General features: G+C 39.5%; 1 protein-coding gene across 1 annotated transcript; it reads right to left on the reverse strand.

The window, feature by feature from the left end:
* Positions 1-14,370: 14,370 nt before the first annotated feature.
* Positions 14,371-16,928, reverse strand: LOC110609891 (60S ribosomal protein L10). The gene is made up of 4 exons (XM_021749723.2): positions 16,771-16,928; positions 15,367-15,868; positions 14,830-14,911; positions 14,371-14,682 (listed from the first exon to the last, which is right to left on the reverse strand). The coding sequence occupies exons 1-4, from the start codon at positions 16,778-16,780 to the stop codon at positions 14,614-14,616; spliced, it is 663 nt and encodes a 220-aa protein (XP_021605415.1). The 5' UTR covers positions 16,781-16,928; the 3' UTR covers positions 14,371-14,613.
* Positions 16,929-23,682: the final 6,754 nt, after the last annotated feature.

Genomic DNA, 23,682 nt, shown 5'->3' on the forward strand with positions numbered 1-23,682 from the left:
TGGTGGGACTCCAATCAATCGAGCTGATCGACGAGTTCCTCGCATCTTTACTCTGGAAACACAACATATAACATACCATTTTAGCACATAAACATCACATATCAATCATACACATACAACACTCATGGCATATCATAGCAGATAGGACTCAAGACCCTATCCTAGTGGACATGATTTCCTATTGTGCTTGACCACTTCTAACCTGTCTGAGCCCAACACTGTCTCTATAGGTCCGATCATGTGAACCTAGGGCTCTGATACCAATCTGTAACGACCCCAAAAAGGACCATCACCGGCGCTAGGATTCAGGTCGGCTTAAGGCCGCCAGAACCCGTAGCAAGCCTGCTATACTCTCTGTGTACCTGTAAACCTCATACATGATCATACATTTTCTGTGAAAATAAAACTCTTTACTGAACCAAGGCTTAACCTGTGCATGCACTATCTCTGTACTCTGTACTCATGTACTCTGTACTCTGTATCCCTGACTAGAGCTTGCTCTAGATGGGTTAACTCATACTTGTTAAGCCTGGTTTTCACATACAGGAAAACATATATACATATACAGATCATGTACAAAACATACATCACTAGGTCTAGGTCAAGCAGCAACTATTACATCTCTTTAATATTACATGTCCACTCTAAGCTATTACAGATCTCTTTACTCTTCCTGTACTCTGCTGGACTGTCCCTGTACACTGTACACTGAACCTGCAAAACTGGGGTTAAGGGAGTGGGATGAGCTCTATAGCCCAGTGAGTAGAACAGTAAAACATCTCAATAAAATATGCTCTCATGGAATGCACCATATCACAGACAAGCCACATCAAGAGTAAACCTGTCACCACATAGTCCCAGTAACTCTGTGCCAGGGCGTAGAATCGAGCACCTGGTCTTCCTGTCATATATGTATATGTGTATATAACACCTGTGAACTTACCATTGCCAGGGCGTAGTCAAAGGCTCCTGGACTTTGCTATATACCTGCCAGGGCGTAGTCAAAGGCTCCTGGTCTTTGCTATACGTGCCAGGGCGTAGTCAAAGGCTCATGGACTTCCTGTCTGTGACTATTGGATCATTCAGCATTTACTCACATCATCAAATAACAATGCAATGCAACATATTCGTGGATACTAATGCAATCAACCTATGGCATAAACATGATGCATGAGATATGCTAAAAGCAGTTTATGGTTCAATTAAAAGTCATAAGTTTAGTTCCACTCACCTCTGGCTCTGGACTGACTGACTCTGCAGGTTCTGAACCTCGGGAGCAGTACTCACTGCTGCTCTCTCTGGTTCCTCTGGTCTGTATAAACACATAAAGACGTAACTGAGGGACCAAACTAGCATAGAAATAACTCTCTTACACTTCCCCAAGACTCCCCTTTCTCTGACTCTAAAGCTCATGCAAAACATAAAAAGAAAAGCTGGACAGAACACTTTCGGCGGCAGGTTCGGCGGCCGAATGTCCTCTCCAGAGACGAAACTCAAGCACCTTCGGCGGCACCTTCGGCGGCCGAATCCCCTAAACAGAGCCGAACATGCAAAACTTATGGGGGCAAACTATGGCAGCCTAAGCCACCATGCAAAAGGTTCGGCGGCCGAATAATCCTTCGGCTGCCGAACCTGAGTTCATCCAGAACTCAGCTTCAACGGCAAACCATCTCCTCCTTCCCTTCAATAACTCCAAACATACATATACCAATTCCTCAACACACATATACATAAGTATATGATCACAGGGGTCCAAAAACTATCTAATAACCCCAAACAACTAATCAACCATAACACATAAACATATATACATGCATAACTCATCAAAACTATCATTAAGAACCTAAACATGCATTTCCTTCCATAAATCCCCCTAAAACCTTCAGAAAACTTACAAACATGTTCAAGAGCATCACTTACCTCCTGTAACACGAAGATGAATACTCTGAACAAGGGAAAACGGATCACCTCCTCTCACACTCTCAAACTCTCTCAAACTCACTTTTGTTTCTCTCAACTCTTCAAAACCTTTGCAAGCACCTCAAACTGCTGTGAGAACAACCAAAAACATGTACAGATGAGTCATAAGAGACGTGGTCATTCCATGGCAAGAATCTGAGGCCAACACTTGTCAAAACAAACATGACTCAGCTCACTAGCCAACTCATCGTCGGCTGCCCAATCGCATGCAACACCATGCAACATTCGGGGGCCGAACTTCCCTTCGGAAGCCAAACACTTTCGGCGGCCGAACTTACTTTCGGCGGCCGAACTTGGCGCAACTGCCTTAGGTCATTTCAACTCAAAACTCACTTCCCTTAACCTTAAAACATTTAAACACATCATAACCTTTAGTAACACATAACTCCTACCCTTAGATAGAATCCCAACACCCCGGATTCCGCCAGACAACAGGAATTCCGGTGCCGGACTCTAGCCGGGTATTACAGACGTCAAACAGTCAACTCTAGGACCGCTAGGTCGGCTGGAAGGCATCTACTCACAACATACTCTGAACTATTTCGGCAGACTGACTCTGCCACTGATGGATCACACTTGGATTTACTGACCCAAAGGGGATACTCTAACCCATAAGCTATCAACCCAACCTATCAACGGCTCTTGGAGCAACAAGAAAAGAGAAATACATCAGGGTTCATAAAAGCATACACATCAAACATAAGAGAGTGAGATTACCTGTCACCACCATGTCCGATGTGTTAGCTTCCTGCTGCGTCATGGAGAAGATCCGAGCTGGAACTGATGGACCTTTACCTAGGGAACCTGCTGAGGAAGGGGCCTTCCCCCTTCCTCTGCCTCGACCACTACCCTGCAACATGGCTGGAGCTGATGGCTGTGCCATACTGCCTGGAGTTGTCTGATGGGACGGTGCCATAAAAGTTGCCTTAGGACACTCCTGAGCTATGTGTCCCTCCTGGCCGCATCTGTAACATGCTGAAGTCCCAAGTCGACAGACTCCCTTGTGCGGCCTACCGCACCTCGCACACTTTGCAACCTCCTTGCCTGAGCTCGAGCCACCTCCTAATCCCAGACCAGACTTTATCCGATTCCAGAACTTGTTCTTCTTTGATCTTCTGAGACCTCTGTCTCCCTTCTTACTTTTCGTGACAGTCTCGCCCAGAGGGGAGAGATTAACATCACTTGTCCCCGGGTTTTTGGAACCCGAAGACTGTGCCACGTACTATTTAACTGTCCCTTGAATGATAGCACTAGCCTCCATCTTCCGAGCCATATCTACTATGGCATGAAAACTCTCCCTGCCTACTGATTGAATCAAAGAGGAATACCTGGAATGGAGCCTCATGGTATACCTCTTAGCCCTCTTCTGGTCCGTATCATAGGCTTGCCCCACGTACGGCAACAACTCTAAAAACTTATCTGTAAACTCATCAACACTCATCTCTTCTGTTTGCCTCAGCTATTCAAACTCAATCATCTTCAATTCTCTAGAACTATCTGGAAAAGCCCATCCTGCAAACTCATTGGCAAACTGCTCCCAGGATAAGCTCTCCAACCTTGGGTCCACATAGTTTTTGAACCATTCCCTTGCCTTCTTGCATTCCAACGTGAACCCTACCATCTGAATTGCTCTACTGTCACTTGCTCCCAACTCATCAGTTATCATCTTCACCATTCTGAGATACTCAAAAGGGTCATCACCTGTTTCAAACTTGGGAGCATCCAACTTTAGGTACTCTGTCATCTTTACCTTACCCCCTACTGATGAGCTAGGTTTGGGTGATTGGGTACTAGGGACAATTGGCTCTGCTGGTGGAGGAGGAGGTACAGCATTTCCGGGTTAGGGTTTGCTGGACTTGGGTAAAAGGGTGAGGATGGAAACATGGGGTACTGTGGGTAAAAGGGAGGGTAGGGCATAAAGGTGGGGTATGGGTGGTAACTGAAATAATTCGACGTGCTTCCAATCGGATACCCTGGCCCCTGAGGATAGGGTGCATACTGTGGTGGAACAAAGCTCGAGGCCTGAGTGCCTCCTTGGGACTCTCCCATATCCTCTTCTAACATACTCATGCCCAAACTACTATCTCTTCTCTGGTCATCCTCCTCTGATTCCATCACATCCGCTGATATACCATCATGAACTGATCTCCTCCGACTTGCATCAAAAGACCTTCTAGGGTCCCTTGATGTACCTTCTCTGATTGTCCTACAAGATCTTGCCCTCTGCAGAGCAGGGGAATGGGCATCCATGCCCTCATTCTCTGGCAGAGCTCCAGTCAATCTAGCAGATCGACGAGTTCCTCTCATCTTGACTTCTGAAAGCATAACATATCACATAAACATTAGCATCATACGGTTCATGTGGAAACACATGAACCTTCCTCACATACATAGCATAACATTAATGCACATGCATATCATCATGGCATTTCACATCATCATACAAGACAAGACTCCACATCCTATCCTAGTGGACATGATCTTTCCTATTGTGCTTGCCCTTCTATGACCTCTATGAGCCCGACACACTATAGGTCCAACCATGTGAACCTAGGGCTCTGATACCAATCTGTAACAGCCCGAAAATCGGACCGCTACCGGCGCTAGGATCCAGATCGGCTTAAGGCCGCCGGGACCCGTAGCAAGCCAAACATTCATCCTTCAAACCTGTTTAATCCCATACATGATCAATACATACATAAAAATTTTGAACTTTTCATTTCATTCAATCACCAAACTCAACCTGTGCATGCACTATTCATATACATAATCATCAACTCCACATTGGAGTCCTCAACAAAGCTCCAATGGGGTAACATAACATTTAGTGAGTTTGGCTTACTTAAAACATCATTAAACCGTTACATTTGACAGATCATGTAAACAAAGGGATTAACATACAAACTAGGGTCAAGCACAACTGTAATCTCCTCAAGGATATCATTACATAGCCTTACATTTCAATACGTACTTTTACATCATTTCATAACTTTACAATTACATCATGTCCACTACTATCCTATTACATAAACATGACCATAGCCATAACCTGTTGACCTCCTGAACTATCTCTGTCCCTGCAAACCTGGGGTTAGGGGAGAGGGGTGAGCTAAAAAGCCCAGTGAGCAGAACTAAATAGGAAAACAGTTTATTATATCATATGCTTTCATGACATACATCACATCACAAACAATACACATCAAGGATGAATTTGTCACCAATAGCCCTCTACATATAGATGTCATATCATAACAAGTTCAGCAATGCTCTATGCCAGGGGCGATACGGCCACGCCTGGACTTCACATACTCTATGCCAGGGGCGATACGGCCACACCTGGACTTCTCTTCCTCTATGCCAGGGGCGATACGGCCACACCTGGTCTTTCCATCATATATCATGTCATACATGTCATATCGTGTCATATCATGTCATATCATGTCATACTGAGGGCTAATGGATCATCCAAAATCCATCCACATCATCATCATCGTATTATGCAATGCAACATATTCGTGATCTCTAATGCAACAACCTATTACATAACATGGTATCCATGATGCATGAACGTGCTTTAAACATTTAATTTCTTTAATATTAAAAGAGTTATGTTCTACTCACCTTTGACTAGCTCTGGATTGACTCTGAAGCAGCTGACACTGCCAAACACCTTGGTTCCTCGGGTCCGATCCTACACAGGTGGACTCCAGTGAGGTGCCAAACACACTCTAAACAACTCATAAACAACTACCCAAAAACCTCCTAAAACATCACCAAAACATGCATAGGAAACAACCATGAAAAGGCTGGACAGGGCACTTTCGGCGGCACCTTCGGCGGCCGAACCCTCTCTCCAGAGACAAAACTCGGGCACTTTCGGCGGCACCTTCGGTGGCCGAAAGTCCCTCTCCAGAGACGAAAGTCAAGCACTTTCAGTGGCCGAACCTTCCTTCGGCGGCCGAAAGTCTGGTTTCAAGCTAAAACTCAACCTTCGGGGGCAAGGTTTGGCGGCCAATTCATGCATCCATAGGCAGGTTCGGCGGCCGAACCTGAGTTCATCAAAACTCAGCCACTTGTGCATACCAGCCTCCAAAACCTTACCAAACACCCCAAACAAGCACCCAACCTCTTAAAAACATACATAAACCTTTAACCATGCACAAAGGAGCTTAAACAAGCTTAAACTCCAACAAAAACATCATAGAGCATACATAAAGAGCTTATGACCCACATAAGCCAAAACCATCCAAACTACTCAAAACCTCACTTGCTCTCTCCCAATCATGCATACACTCTCCCACATGCATATAGGGCATAAACACTAGTCCAGGCCCCCAACAATCAGCACATAAACATACATTGGGCATAAAACCTACATAAACCCTAACATGCATATCTACCCATACTCAACCATCAAAACTTCTTTAAACTTACTTAAAACTTCATTAAAACACAAGGAAAGCAAGGATCTACACTTACCTCTTGAAGATTGAGGGGTGGTGCGATCCCTAACTCGGAGGTGTGGAGGATCCAAGCTCCAAAAGCCTCCAAGCTCCCAAAACTCCTATTTAAGCTTCAAAACTTCAAAACAAGGGTAGAATTCATGAAAAACTTGAGGGATGGATAGAGAAAGCATGAAAACAACCAAAGGAGTACAAAAACTCACCTGAGCTCGAGAATGGGGAGAAAACTCACCCATTTCCGATCTGAGGGCTCTTTATAGGTGGCTTGGTCAACAACCTTCGGCAGCCTAACGTGCCCCCTAAACTCATGCATGTTCGGCGGCTGAACTTGAGGTTCGGCGGCCGAACCTTGGTTCGTTCAAACAAAGCTTTCGAAGGCCAAAAGCGCTCCCGAAACCTTCCCATGTTCGGCGGAAGAATTTCACTTTCGGCGGCCAAACCTGGCAAATGCCTCATTGGTCTTTTCTTTTCAAAACTCAATTCTTTTTCATTTAAAACCATGAAATCAGTAAAAACATTTTAGAAAACACATTCTACCCCTCTAGAAGACTCTGGCATCATCAAAATTCCAGATTCCAACGGAGATTCCGCCGGAAGGTAGGGATTCCGATGCCGGAATCTAGCCGGGTATTACAACTAGAATTATAAGGCTCTACTTGTTGAGAAAAGAGTATTCCACTACGATTATGAGTCACAAATCTAACATATTTCATACATGAAAATGCATTTTATGTTCTCTTCATTATGTGCTACTATATTCCTAATATAGTAAAAAATGCTATGCATTATTTTTTTTTTTACATTCTATATTTTGACATCATGATTTAGTAAAAAAAAATGTATCTTGAGGTAGATTTAGACTCATATAAATCTCATCTCCTATCTATAATCGTATAGCCTCCCAATTATAGACTATTTCTTTGATAACATAATGAAAAATCTGATACACCTTTAAGATATCTCAAAATCCATTTCATTATTTCTAGTGTGTTTGCCTAGAGTCAGATTGAACAACTTATTATACCTATTAAAAACAAAATATCAGGTCTTATACACTAGATTACCAACCATATTAGCATATCAAACATTTTTCATTTGATCTCTTTCCTAGAGCCTTAAGGCATAATTTACGACTTAAAATTTTTTCTATGAAAAAAGGAGTATTTATGGGTGCAAAGTCTTGCACGTTAAATCGCTCTAAGACTTTCATAATATATTGCTCTTGTGAAAGAGCAACCAAAGGTCAACTCTCACTTACTTTTCAATAAATTTCCTTATCTTTGTAACTTATTTATCTCTGAAGCTCAACAATTCTTAAAGAACCTTCACCCAAACTCTGTTGATGTCAGAAACGAGGGAAAAGATTAAGTGCCAGAATCAAATGTCTTAAATTCCAAAATATCCATGGACAATAACCTCTTCAAAGCTGGCCATTTTTGAAGCTTAATCCAAAAAACAATGCTCAACTTTCCTCTCATTGGGCCTTAAGAAAAAAGGCCTACTTAGCCAAATGTCCCCCTCTTAACATATCCATGAAGTCCATAAAGCCCAAAGAAATCACTCCAGCACAACTCATGTTTGAAATAGCTTCTATCCTTTCTTAAGGAAAATTTTACAAACTAAACCCCCAGCCTTTTGTTCTCAACCCAACACTTCCATCTTAATAGGAACTCAAAGCTAAACACTCATAGAAGTAGAAAGCTCGAGCCAAAGTGAAGGAACAATCATCTATAGTAATTCAAGAAATTGAGAATGACAAAGATACACAAACTAATACTATGGAAACAACTATGGCACAGGAAAGAGAAATCAAGAAGTTTTCAATCACGAAGAAAGTACTAAGAAACCATGCAACATAACAGACTCCTTTGATAAAGTGGTGGTAGCCAGCCTCAAATAGCCTTAAGAAGATAAATGTAGCTTATTTCTTAGAATTGTCATGGTGTAGGAAATCCCCTAACAATTCATAACCTCGAAGGAATAACTAAAGCCCATTCCTCAGATTTAGTTTTTCTTATGGAAACCAAAAATAAGAGCAGAACTGTCCAGAAAATTCAAAGAAGGTGTGGTTTTAATGATTTTATTTTTGTAGAACCCCAAGGTCTTTCAGGTGATTTAAGTTTAGCTTGAAAGTCAGAGTATGTTGCTGATGTCATTCATACTACTGATTTCTTTTTTTCATATCTGTATTTCTGTATCTATGCTTAATAGAAAATGGAAGATTCTTTTTGTTTATACCAATTGTGTTAATAATTATTGTCTTTCTCAATTCCATTCCTCTGTAATTATAAATAATTTTTATCATCATATTTTCTTATGATTAGGGACTTCAATGCTTATGCTTATGACTATGAAAAGATAAGGGGTCAAGTCACTCCGCATTTAAAATGGATTCTTTCAAGAATTCATTCACACCATTAGAGTTGTTGACTTGAAATAATAAGACCCCCTTTTACTTGGAATAATAGAAGGAGTAATGCAACCAATATTATGGAAAGACTAGGTAGAGGCCTAACATTCCCTGGGGTGGCTCTCTTTATTTCCGAATGCAATCGTCCATCATTTAGAGGACACAGGTTCTGACCATCGACCCTTGCTACTAGTCATTGAACCCGCTATATCGAAAGCCAAAAGGTTCTTCTACTTTGATAGAAGGTGGTCAAGTAATCTAGAAGCCAAGAACATTATTGCATCCACTTGGTCTTCTCATGAAAGATACTGTCAATTTATAATAATCCATAAACTTACGAAATGTCTACATTCTCTTGTCCATTGGAGTAAAAGCAACAACTGGTATTCTTAGAGGCACATAACCCAACTTGAAAATCAACTTAAGCTGAGTAAATAAAATCATGTCGTTTGGACAATGATCATATTAGATGCATTGAACGACAACTATGATTAGAGATCAAGCGAGAAGAAAATTATTGGGATCAGAAGGCAAGATTAGATTGGCTGCAACATAGGGATAAAAATATTTTCTTTTTCCATGTGAAGGTTATGTAAAAGAGGAGAAGGAATCACATTAGCATAATTCAAGATAGCCAAGGTACGTAGAAATTTTCTTTGCCTGAAATTACTGATGTGGTCTTGGATTATTTTGTAGGTATATACACCACCACCAACCCTTCAGCCTTTCATGTCTTAGGAGATACCTTGGCTCCCAAAGTTACTCATGTTAGGAAACCCAGAGATTACTGCAACCCAAACATGCAGCGAAAAAATTAAAAATCTCTGTTTTCCTTCCCGGGATCTGTGTGCTTCGTTTATTTTAAAAGGAAGGATAAAAGACTAACCTGGTAGACTCGACGAGAAGATACTATGGCGGACTGATGGTGCTGCTTTTTCAACGAACACCCTCTATGGTATCCATACGAACGTCTTTTACCCTTCTAGAGTGCTAACTCTCTCAAAGATGGATAAGCTATGTGCTTTTCCAATCTGCAGCTCAAATCGATTTCTTCAAAAAAAACGTTACCCTCATAATTTGCAGTAGGAGTTTTATACGTTTTAAGTCTTTTAGTTTTCCCATAATTCTTTTCGCAAAAGAGTTGTGTTTATCATCCACTATCACAACCTCGCAGATACTCAAATATCTTACGTGATAGTTTGTTTTGATAAGGAAAACTGAAAACTTCTATCTGTAACAGCTCAAATCGATTTCTTCAAAAAAAACGTTACCCTCATAATTTGCAGTAGGAGTTTTATACGTTTTAAGTCTTTTAGTTTTCCCATAATTCTTTTCGCAAAAGAGTTGTGTTTATCATCCACTATCACAACCTCGCAGATACTCAAATATCTTACGTGATAGTTTGTTTTGATAAGGAAAACTGAAAACTTTTATCTGTAACAGTTACAGATAGACTGCAGATCTTTTAAATATTATTATCTTATAATACTAATTAATATTAATAATAATAATATTTTTATTATTATTAATTATACTAATGGGCTTTTAGCCCATTAATATAGCATATCAATAACATTCTTTTTGTGTGTGACCCAATAGGCTCATATTAATTGGCAATAGGTTCAGTCTCACAAGGGCCATAAATCGTAAGCAGCATCTAGCAAGACATTATGATTACCCAACTAATATGAGGATCGATAGTCCGATAAAACCTAATAAATAGAACATATATTAATTTCTTTGTCACACGATATCTAGTTTGAACATAAGTCATGGTCAATGTCAAACTTATAATGCTCAAACTTGTGATTTCTCAATCTCTAAGTAGACTGATAAAATCAAATAATATTGATCACACTATCAATTCATTTGAGCACGGCCATACATTTCTCAGTCTTACTTATCGAGGGGCCTAGAAGATATCTCTCTTAAAGAGATGGACAAATTCTATCTTGATTGTTCAATATTCTTTACATAATTTCTATTATGCTCAATCATAACCTTTATGATTGTCCGATTAAATATAATGTTTGGTTATGTCAAAACATAACAGTCCTTATGTTGGAAACTATGACAATCTCAAGTCAAAAGATTAAGGTATAACTACTTTGAGATTCACTTATGACAATAACCCATGTAGTGATCTCAATGTGGGTCCATCCAATACTTTGTTCTCTAACAAGTATCTATGATTATTGAATTATATCAACATATACATAATCATCTCATGATTATCAATCAATAATCATACTAGTTATATTTTATTATTATCAACATAATAATAAGAAACCAGGGATGTTAATCATTATCATGTAACATGCAAACAGATAATAATAATAATAATAAAACCTCTTATTATTAATAATCAAAATGACATACAAAAAGATCCAAGATAATGGCCTAGGACAAATACACTAACAACTCAATCTATGAATGCTTGCCTTACTGCTCCCATCTCTAGAGCAGAAATTAAAAGAGCCACTTTTGCTATACATCCATTCAAAGCCCTAGGAGAGGATGGTTTAATAAAACATTTTTTTAGACCTATTGGGATATTATAAGGAAAAGGTTTGTGATGCAGACTTGGTTTTTTCTCCACTGGTAAGCTTTTTAAAGGTATCAACCATATAAGTATTACTCTCATACCTAAGGTGAAGCAAGTGTCAACAATGAAAGATTTGCAACCCACCGGGCTATATAATGTGCGCAATAATATTATCTCCAAAATTCTAACTTGCATATTGTAACCTTGCACAGAGTGACATTATTACAGGAGAACAAAATGCTTTCACGAAAGGAAGACTCATCTTAAATAACATCTTTTTATGTCATGAGGTAATGCACTATCTCAATAACAGAAGGAGAGGTCAAAATTATGGTATGGCTCTTAAATTGGACATCAGCAAAGCCTATGAATGTGTTGAGTGGGAGCACTTGAGACATCTCTATCAAAGCTTAGGTTTTGATGAAAAATGGATATCATGTGTTAGTTTAGTCTCTTAATCAATGGCCATAGAATAGGCTATTTGCACCCTTCAAGAGGCATAAGGCAAGATGATCCTCTATCTCCCTATCTGTATCTAATTTGTATAGAGGGGCTTTTGCACATCATTAGGCATTCGACATATCACTAGATGAGGACTATCTATTACTAATTTGTTGTTTGTAGATGACTCCATCTTTGCTAAAGCCAACTCAAAAGAGGCGGAATTGATCAAACACATTCTTGTTGATTACTTTGCTATTAGTGGCCAAACTATCAACTTCCCCAAATCAGCCTTAAGTTTCAACAGTAATAACTCGGCAGGTCTTCACTCTTTTTTAGCTTCTATTTTGAGAGTGAATAATGTTTGTCGACAAGATAGGTTTCTAGGTCTACCCTCAGTGTTTCCTCGGTCCAAATCCTCTGCATTTGGACATATTTTAGACCAAATTCAACAAAAGGTGGCAAGTTGGAAGGAGAAACTTTTATCTAGAGGAGGGAAGGAGGTGCTCATCAAAGCGGTTACATAAGCGATTCCTGTGTATGCTCTGCCGTGTTTTAATGTCCCTAAATCTCTTTAGTATAGCATTAACATAAAATCAGCCAATTTTTTGTGGGGTTAACAAAATAAGGAAAGAAAGATCCATTTGGCTTCTTAGGATTCCTTATGCGATCCAAAAAATGAGAGGTTTAGGTTTTCGAGATCTAAAGGCTTTCAATCTGGCTCCACTTGCAAAACAAGGATGGAGATTACTTTCCAACCCACAATTCCTTCTTGCCAGAGTTCTCAAAGATAAATATTTTCCACATTGTAACTTTATACAAGCTAAACTAGGGGTAACCCGTTCTAGGGTTGGAGAAGTGTCTTATGGGGCACCAAGTCCTTTCACAAGGTTTGAGATGGCAGGTAAATAATGGAAGGTTAATCCTTTGCAAAAAAATTTAATGGATTCCAGATCTTTTTCCTCATCTATCAAGAATCAAAAAAGAAGTTGATCCTTCCTTTTGTTGGGTATACTAGCTCATTGATGAGAGATGCCATGATTGGAACGCTAATTGGGAATATTTTCCATGAAGAGAACGTGTTCTGTATTATAGCCATTCCGATCAGTATGTTTAGGGGGAAAAGACAAGCAAGTTTAGCATTACACACGACATGGGGCTTATTCGATTAAATCTGAATACTTCATGGTAGGAAGAATTCTAGCAAGAGATGAGGAATTTTAGAGGAGATCCAAGCCCTTCTTCTAGCTCTTCCTTGAATAGGCTATGGAAGGGAATATGACAGCTCAAACTTCCCCCAAAACTAAAATTTTTCATTTGCCTTTGTCCAAAAAAAAAAGTTGGCCTCCAAAGAACTTCTGAGAAGAATTATGCATGCCAAACCGATTGATTGTGATATATGCGGAAAACCAAAGACCACCCAACATATCTTTTTCAAGTGTCCAAGAGTACAACATTTATGGATCACTTCCTCTTCACTACTCAGATCCTCCAATTTGCAGTGCACTTCTATGAAAGACTATTGGGTCACTATCACACGGTATAGCAGCAAGAAAATAGTGAAGTAATATTTTGTTTGCTTTTCTTCTTGGCAGCTTTGGAAAGGCAAGAATCTCCATGTGTTCCATCACCAGCAGCGTACTGCTCAAAGGGATGTGTAAACTTGCCTTCAGTCACCTTAATGAATTCCGAGAGGCAATAAATCACTCAGACCCCCCATCTCCCACTTCCCCTGCACATAATGTACGATGGATGCCACCACCTCCCATCTCCCACTCAGTCAGGGGTTATTGCCTTTATTGCTATTAGAGATTATTTGGATCATCTTTTGAGTTGGAGCTGCAGGAGAATCACTGCAATTTCCAATCCCTTAATCTGGAAGGCTTGGCTTGTAGAGAGGCTGTATTGCATGCACGGAACCGATGATATCAAAATGTTTTAATAGAAGGCGATTCGAGTAATCTTATTCAAGCATTCTTAGGTGCCTAACTCCCAGTTGACATTCAAGGAATTATCAATGACAAACACTTGCATCGGATTTTCAATCCTGCAGCTTTCTTCATGTGCAACGTCAAGGCAATCAAGCTGCCCACTTCATAGCTGCTGTAGTCATTCATGACCCACTGTTTCTTGGTAACATTGGGTACCAACTATCTGTTATCCAATCATCTCTTCCAAAGTAAAGTTTCTTGCTGTGTTTAGGCCTTTGAGAAAAAAAAAATGATATCTATGATAAAATAATTATAATATACATATCATAATATTAATTTATATATCTATGTATATTAACATACCTAAAAACATATAGAAAAAGTTGCTTAAAATCAATTCTTCCACTACGGGATTCCTATACACTTAAATTTTTTACGATTCAAAACCCACAAAAACCACACCCGTATAAATGGTGGTTATATTAATGCCGTTGATCGATTTTTCAGAACTTTGGTGGTTATAGTAATGCCGTTGATTGATTTTTCAGAGCTTTTTAAGGTAGAATGTTCAGAAAAAAAACAAGCAGCACGCAGGGAGGATACAATACAACACCACCTTTGACCTCTCACATAATGCTCAATGAAAAATAATAGTGGGTTAAGGCATCAATTTTGATCCAAAAATTTAAACCACAGCGATCAGAAAAAATTGATACTACATCCTCAAAATGTACTTTGGATAGCACACTACAATATGATAATAAAATAACATCCAAAAACAAAAGTCTTCAACAAACGGAAACAAAGCTTTTCAAACAGAAAGTCTTCTGCAGAACTAACTACTTAAGCAGTAGCACGCAAAAATGCTCTTCCAGGTTGACGGTTTGCCAAGGGTCCATGACATCCAAGCAGCTACAAGAAAACAAAGGATGCAGCCTATTGTTAGCTTTTAATAAACGTGTAACAGAATTCAGGATGATTATGAAACATTTAATACGCAAAGGATCCTGATTGCAGTCGATCATTATATCCAAACAAATGGAACCGTATAATTTATACCTTAGCATTGACACCATCTGATACAATGCGATTCTCCGACTTCAATTTCACATAATCAGTTCGGTTGAATTTGGTGAAACCCCTGGCACATTACAGGTAGTAGACAAGGTAACTTAGTATTGCATAACATTATATCATCAATAGCTGTACCTAAAGCCATTTTAAAACAAGTAAATAAATAAACTAAGAAAGTCAGATTCAAAAGGACACAAGGAACAGTGTATTCCAACCACAACAGTTTTTCTATCAATGAATTAAGCATTGAGGTTGAATTAGATTTGGTAAAAGCATACATTCTTTTATGCCTCTCAAAGAAACGATTCGACTAAATTGTGAAAGAAAAACAAGGCCATGAAATTTTACTCTTTGAATGAAGCTATTAAACATTGGTCAGCCATTTTACAGAACAGAAAATATAAAATGAAATTTTGACAATTCAGATTGTGCACTTCATGCACAAACAATGAATCAGCAGACAAGTTCTGATATTCCTAAACTTGAATAAGAAGTAATGTGGAGAAAAGAAGAAAGCAATACCACTTCCTGCTGACAATGATCTTTTGGCGACCAGGAAACTTGAACTTTGCACGGCGGAGAGCCTCCTGTGCATGATGGCTGTTACTGTCCTTGCAACGAACAGACAGAAGCACCTGACCAATGGCAACTCTTGCACAAGTGCCCTGTGGCTTGCCAAAAGCACCTCTCATACCAGTTTGGAGCCTATCAGCTCCAGCACATGAAAGCATCTTGTTGATACGCAAGACATGGAATGGATGTACCCTGACCCTCAAATGGAAAGCATCCTTCCCAGCAAACTTTGCCATGTATTTGTTGCACGCAATACGTGCAGCCTCAAGAGCTTCACTGGAGACATTTTCTTTTTCCCAAGACACCAAATGAACACAGAATGGAAACTCGTCCACTCCTTTCTTCTTCATTCCCACATCATAAATCCTGATTTTGGGATCAGGCACACCACGGCAATAGCGTGATTTTGGGTATGGCTTATTTTTTATCTGACGGTAACATCTTGCAGGTCCTGCAAGAATCATAAACAATAGAATATTGACCCAATGTGGATGACACTAATTCAAAATTCATATCCCCACACATCATTTACAATATAACTCCCACAAATCAACTACAAGAGAATGTAAATGTCAAGCATATTGCAATCAAATGCATAAATAGTGCAAAGAACAATTATATATTATTTATGTAGCACTTATAAAACCCATTTAGGAACACAAAACACTCATAAATATTTACTCAAGCGTCAAAATCCATAGAACTTATTGGCCTGTGACAGTAGAGTAGAAGCAAAGAAAGCACACATGATTTCAGTGTCAGGGTATACTTTTGATTAAATCATGGTAATTTTGTTAATGCTTGCTAATCCATATAAATCCATACTCTTTCACAGCCTATGTGCGATTCTATAGGACTAGCCTTACTAGAAAATGTATTAAAGTTGGGCCAAATTCAAGCACACGCTCACCCTCTTTTTTTTTCTTAAAGGCAAACAACGCACACACAGTTCAGTTACAAAAATCTTAACAAAATATGACAATTTTATCAAGATATGGTAACCCATATATAATAAATTAATTATTTTCCCTTCTTCACTCATGGCATGGATCTCTTGGACATAATAATTTTACTAGAACAACTAATTCTTCTGCAATATCCAATCTCTCTCCACAAATAGTTGGCCATCTTAATATTAATTGAGTGGCAAAATATATCCCTCGAACCATAAAATGTAATAACTAATCAAATTTTCCACAAAGATTCTAAATGAAAAGTCCAAACAATAATTCTAATACTCAGGAAAAAAATGGAGAGCAAGATAAGACAAGAGATACTAGAAGACTAATCACTATTAACAGGTATACCAATTCAAAATTTTCGGAATTGAACGCTAGAAAAAAGTAATCTTACTCCTCCCCATGACAACAGCTCTGGAAGATCCGCCGGCAGAAACCCTAGAAAAGGAAATGAGCAAAATCCGTGTCCAACTGCCCCTATATTTATACGGAGAAGAGGGTTAACTAAGCAAAGCCAAAACCCTAATAGGTTTGCGCAGGCTTTATACGCGTGGGCTTGGGTTGTCCTTTATTACGCTGATTATTATTATTTTTTTTTAATCATTTTTTTTAGTGGTTGAAATTGGGTTGAATATAAGTTTGAAATTCGCTCACATATATATATATATATATAAATTTACAAAATTAATTAAGAAGTAAAATAATCATTTATTATATAATAAACTTAATAAAAAAATTTAATGTAGAAATTTTATTATTATTAAATTGAAAATGTTATCTAATAATTTAATATTATTACACTAAAATTTATTTCAATAGTTTTATTTCAAAATTTTAATTTTTTATTATTTTTTGTCTCATAATTTTATTTATTTTATTTTTTATATATATTAAAAAAATTTATTAATTTATTAATTATATTAATCTTAAAAATATTAAATTTTATTAAATATTAAAAAATATTTTAAAAAATTTATTAAAAATAAGATAAATTAAATAGAGTTATAATAGTTAATTTATATGTTATTATAGTGTAAAAAGAAGAGTAGAGAATAGTAAAAAAAGTCTGGCGGAAATCAAGTGCCCCTTTACCTCCTCAGCGGTTATTTCATGAGTGATGAGGGGTAAATCCCTAGGTCCCTATTATAACCGCACGGTCTAAGGGAGACTCCTATCAAAATGTCATTTCCCTGCTTTTACTCTTTTCAAATTCGAAATCTCCAATTTTCTCCAGACTCTCCTTCTCATCTCGCTCTTTGTATTTCGTCTCTCACTCTCTACAAAATCTCTTTGAGTTACGTGTTTTACTTTCTCTAATGGTTGTCCCTAAAATCCCTGACATTGTGAATCTGAAGTCCTGCATCAACCCTTCCTCCCTTTTCAACTTCTTTTCTTAGGAGTACTTAGACACCTCTATTTACTGTGTGAGGACTCCCCTTCGTAATAAGAGGATCGTTCTTCCCATTTCTCCACCGCTGAGTTTGATTGACCCCAGCGGGATCGCAGCTTGGTCTTTTTTGTCAAGAAATGTGACTTTGGTTTAACTTTTCCTTTTTCCTCCTTCTTCATCAAAGTTTTTCGTTACTTCGGTGTAACTCCTCGCATGCTCTCGCCCAACTCCATTCTCTTCATGTGTTCTTTTGAATCCGTCAGCCTGTGCTGGAGTTTTACCCCGTCGGCCGCCCTTTTCTCCACCTTTTTTTCGTTTGGTCAGAGCTAGCCAGGGGTTCTACTATTTTGCTCCCCGAGGATAGTTGTCTATCTTCTCGGGGTATAAAGACTCTATTAAGGGTTGGGTTGAGGGTTTTGTGGTGGTGGAGCTAAAGGAAGGCTCCGGAATAGCCTGGGATGTGGATCTCTCCTAGAGGGATGTCTCCCCTAACTGTAACGACCTTCCTCAGCTGTCTGTAATGGACCAGATCTACCTTCTCTGACTGACCTCTGTCCCTCAGAAGTATGATGTAGAGAAGTGCATGTTCGTGTCCAGTCTTCAAGATTGTTGGGATGCTGGTATTTGTTTGTTGATATTTTACCTTTTTTCTTTTGTTTCTTGCCCTTTTCTTGTATCTGTTTTTAATCGTTTATTATTTTTGTTTTTCGCAGCTTCCTCCACACCCATGGAAAAGATCAAGCTGCCAAGGAACTTCACAATGTCCTTGGAGGATATGAGGGCTACCCTAGAGGCCTTCTGGGCTGGTCAGTCGGCAGCAGATGTGACCAGGGAGGTCTTCCACGCTATCTCTCCTCTGGTGGCTGGCCGGACTACTCCTCCTGCCCTTGCTTCTTCTCGAGCTCTGGTTCCTGTGTCTAGGCCCTCCCGCTCTGCAACTTCCAAAGCCTCCACTCAAGGTAGGACTCGGGCTCTTCTAAGTCCCTTGTGGCTCCTAGGCCTAAGTCAACCTCCACTCTAGCCTCCCAAGAGCCCATTACCATCGAAGAATCCATGGAGGGTGGTTCTAAGGGAGAGGCCAAGGTTGCCCCTTCTGTACCTCGACCCAAGTAGGCCACTACCGCTGGTGCTATCGTGATTAGGGACACCACCAGCAAGCGAGACCCATCTACCGAGGCCCCTCCCAAGGGCCAGGCCTCCAAGAAGGCTCACTTAGCTAGGTCTCCTGAGGCCATTCTCCCTCCTTCTACTGATAAAAGAAAGCAAGCTGTGGGGCTATTGTCTTCTGCCCCTGACAATGAGCTCTTTAACGCTGCCGAGATAACTACTGGGTACACGACGACCTTTGTGGCTAAGTTGTTGCAGTAGAAGATGTTTTGGGATATCTGATGTCTTTGATCTATGCTTTCTCACTCTCGCCAGCCATCTGGTCTGCTCCACCAAGCAATAGGTGGCTTTTTCGCTCGCGGTCCTAGGAGGAGTTGCTCCTCATGGTGAGTTATTTCATTATTTTTAAGTATGCTTTATTTCCCCTACTTTTCTAACTATGTTTGTTGTCTCTTTTTGTTAGGTGCTTGGCATATACATGGAGATCGATGCTTGGGATCAGTCCCTCTAGAGCTCGATAGACCAACAAATTGATGAAGCCCGCCGTGAGGAGAATCTCGTGGCGACTAAAGATGCTCGTGGGCATATAATTGCGCTCAAAAGTCAACTCGACGACCTCACTATTCGCTTGAGGGAGATGTGGGATGAGGTCGGCAGGGTTTCTAAGCGGGCTTTTGTGGCAGAGTCTAGACAGGAAAAGGCTTTGGCGCAGTTGTCTTCTCTGGAAGAGTCCTGTCATGAATGGGATGAGGCCAGAGCTCAATGCGATAAGGCCCAGGCTCAGTGTGAGGAGGCAAGGGCTCAGCGGGATAAGGCCCGGGCTCAGTGCGAGGAGGCAAAGGCCGATAGGGAGGAGGCTTTGGCCCGGGTTGCTATTGTTCAGCAAGAGCTCAACAAGCATGCCGAGGACTTGAAAGGCATGGCCTTGGCAGTGGAGGAGTCATGGCTTCAGCAATAGCAACTCTGCAAAGAGGTCACTGCTCTGGAGGAGAGGTGTTCTGCCTTGCTGAGGGACACCAAGCTTGCAGAGGATAGGGTCCAACTGGCCTATGAGGAGTGCCTGCAGGAGTATAAGGACTCTGCTGAGCTGAAGGCTAAGATTGAGCAGGCTTGTGAAGCGTGACTTGCGGAATACAAGGCTTCTGATGCGATGAAAGAGGATTTATACAACTCAACCTTCCACATGTTCGCCTCTGGGTTCAATCAAGGTCTAAAGGTGGCTAGGGATGCCCCCTCCGCTCCGTTGGTAGCCCTTCGAGCTCCCGAAGTTGATTCTAACAGTGCGGAGGTGCGCTACGGAGAGGATGATAACCCATTGCCTAAAGGAGCTCCTCTCCCGCCAGCTGGACCCTAGGGAGAAGACACTGTAAATAAGCCTTTGAACGATTTAGTCAGTTCGGGCTCTTCTTCTGTATCTGTAAATAAGTAAACAAATAAATAAAAATATTTTTCTTTGTATATTCTGCCTTCATGTTTATTTATTTATCGTACTTTTATTTCTTGTCTTTTTACTTGATGTCTGAATGTATGATGATCTGGGAGTACGAAGTGATAATAAATGATATTTCACCTCAGCGCATGCTTTGTTTATACTTAGATTATTTTTTGTGCACATTGCTTTCTTTGCTTTACCAAGTTGCTCAGTCCTTTCGAGACTTAACTCATCCTTACTATCTTAACTTGTGAGTTTCCTCCAACTTACCTTAATATAAAAACCTTAAGCTGTATGCTTAATAAATTCCAATTTACCTAACTTGCTTAGTTGTCAAACTGAACTGTCCCTTGTGTGACTATGCCAGATGGACATATTCGAGTTGAGAGCTCAAAATTTTGCTAAGTATTTGACTTGTAAGTTTTTTCCATTCTTATGAGGGCATTTATATCATTTACTCGCGACCTCCTTAGCGCTGCGATCTCGGATATGTCATACTTAGTTTATTTTTATTGTGTTTTTCTGACGAACTCGTATGCACTTGGAGGAATGACCCTCTTCACATATAAATTTTTCCATGTGTGGTGATCTCCTAGGCCTATCTGAGCTGCAAGCTCGAACTCATCATCCTCGGGTTCTTCTTTTATTTGATGCAATAATTAAAAAAAAATTATAAACTAAGCGCCATGGGCCACGGGCTTGTCTGAGCTGCCAAGGATTCATCCGATCTACGAGCTCAGTTTGGCTGCTTTTGCGTGTTTGAAGCCTGTGGGCCCCTCCGACTGGGAAGTTTGGCTTGCTATTACTATCTTCCTATACTTAGCATATTCTGCTGATGGTTTATATGTCGCGAATTCATCCGAGCTAGGAGCTCGGCTCTTTATTTTTTCTTAGACTTCTTCGTATGCCTATAGCCTGTGATGCTGCTTGTGCTACGAGCTTGGGAGTTTGGGATTTTTTTTCCTGAATTTGGGTGCCCTGAGCTCTTTTCATGAGGTCGGACTTACTTTCCTGCTTACGTGCTAAGCCTTATACAGACTGTATTTCAGTCTGTCTATTTGTTTGTTTGCTTTGCCTTAACTTTTCTTTTGAGGGGACGCTTAGTGTCTTTATTTTTTCTTTGTTAACCTTTCTAGGGCTGTAAATGAGCCAAGCTATTCGTGAGCTACTCGAGACTCGGCTCGATAAAAGCTCGACCGAGTTCGGCTCGTTTTTTAAACGAGCCAAGCTCGAGCTCAATTTTGAGGCTCGTCACTTAAACGAGCTGAGCTTGAGCTCCATAGTATTCGACTCGTTAAGGCTCGCGAGCTGGCTCGTTTTTAGGCTCGCGAGCTGGCTCGTTGAGAAGGCTCGCGAGCTGGCTCGTTGAGAAGGCTCGCGAGCTGGCTCGTTGAGAAGGCTCGCGAGCTGGCTCGTTGAGAAGGCTCGCGAGCAAGCTCGTTGAGAAGGCTCACGAGCAGACTCGTTAAATAGGCTCGTGAGTAATATTGTTTAAATAAATTGGTGAACCAATTCGTTAAATAAATTTATGAACAAGTTCATATATTATTAAAAAAATAAAAATAACTATAAAGTTATAAAATTTAAACTATTATAAATACTTGAAAATTATAGTATTGAAAATTACAAATAATTAAGATTAATTATTATAATTAATATTCTTTAAAATTAAATTATAAAAATCTTTTGTATATAATTATTATAATAAGATTCCATAAAATTAATGTATAATCACAAATAATCAATATTAATTATTATAATAAGTATTCTTTAAAATTATAGTACTACATGATAAATTGAGTTGTAAAAATTATATACATTTTAAAATTAAAGTATAATTATAAAAAATTTTTTGTATATAATTAAGCATACAATATAAAAGATGATAATAATTATCAAAGTATATTAATAATAATTAATTAAGGTTATATGGATGTTGAAGTTGAAATTCAAGTTAACTAATTGAACAAACATGAAGATGATTATGAAGATAATTAAATTATATTAGCTTGTTTCAACTGTTGGAAGTTGGAATCAACTTTATTCGTTTGATATTAAACTTTGTGTGTAATTTAATTTTATTATGTCGTTGAATTTGTATTTATTTGTGTTATTTTAGTTATAAATTGTGTTACGTAATTTTTTTTATATACACTCTCTTTTTTTTATATTATTTAAATTAATGATGATTAAAAACTGATTAAAGTGTAATTATTAATTCGAGTTCGAGTCTGAACTTGAGCTCAAACCAAACTTTTTAATTTTGAGCTCGGTCTCGAGCTTTTTTAACGAGTTTCTTAATCGAGCTTTCCGAGTTCGAGCTCGAGTTTTATTAACGAGCTTCTTAATCGAGCTTTTCGAGCTCGAGCTCGAATTAGGCTCGTTATTAAATCAAACGAGCCTTTCACGAGTCGAGCTCGAATCGAGCTCGATTATGATATTTAATTCTCGAGCCGAGCTCGAATCAAATATTAGAGCTCGAGTCGAGCTCGAGCTCGAGCTCGAGCTTCCAAACTTTTTTAATAAACGAGCTTGAGCTTTACAAAACTCGGCTCGGCTCGGCTCGATTACACCCCTAAACCTTTCCCCTCTCAGCTTGGTTTGGCGGTGCTGGCGGTCATTGTCCGAGACCAGCCACCTACCTTATTGGGAGCTTTATTGTAATACCCGGCTAGAGTCTGGCATCGGAATTCCTACCGTCCGGTGGAATTTGGGATGTCAAAAGTCTCTAGACGGGCAAGGGGTTATGTTTCTTTGATGTCTTTTAAGAGTTTTTAATGTTTTAAGTATAAAGGAAATGAGTTTTTGAAAGAAAAGCACTAAGGAAGAAACGCCAGGTTCGACCGCCGAAAGTGAGTTTCGGCCGCCGAACATGCATGGCTTTCGGGTCTCACGTTTGGCCGCCGAAGGTGGTCTGGCCAGCCACCTATAAAAGGCCCTAGGTCGGTCAAATGGATAAGATTTTCTTTCCATTTGCACGAGCTGAGGTGAAACCATGATCTTCTTTGGGTGATCTTTATGTTTTCTCAAATCTTTCATGGTTTTGATTGGTTTTTATGTTGTTTTGAAGATTTTGAGCAAAAGACCTAAGTTTTGAAGCTTGGAGACTTTGTGAGTGGATTTCTCCATATCTCCACGTTAGGATCACCTATCCTCAAGATCTTTAAGAGGTAAGTGTTGATCCTTGGCTTCTTTGATGATTTTTGAAGGTTTTATGGAAGTTTTATGGGAGATATGCATGTGTAGGTTTAGTGGTTGTTTTTTATGACTTTTGTGTATAAGCATGTTTAAGTGTTGTGTTGATATGTTTGTTGGGGTTTTAGGATAGTTTTGGAGCCCTTTTATGCATGATATATGGTATGTGCTAGTTGGGAGTA

Source organism: Manihot esculenta, chromosome 2, assembly GCF_001659605.2.
Source record: "Manihot esculenta cultivar AM560-2 chromosome 2, M.esculenta_v8, whole genome shotgun sequence".
Classification (NCBI taxonomy): domain Eukaryota; kingdom Viridiplantae; phylum Streptophyta; class Magnoliopsida; order Malpighiales; family Euphorbiaceae; genus Manihot; species Manihot esculenta.

Coding starts and splice junctions, on each gene's coding strand:
- LOC110609891 (XM_021749723.2), bottom strand. Junction 14,912..15,366: donor ATCATTGTCAGCAGGAAGTG/GTATTGCTTTCT, acceptor GTAATGTGCCAG/GGGTTTCACCAAATTCAACC. Junction 14,683..14,829: donor CAGATGGTGTCAATGCTAAG/GTATAAATTATA, acceptor GTTTTCTTGTAG/CTGCTTGGATGTCATGGACC.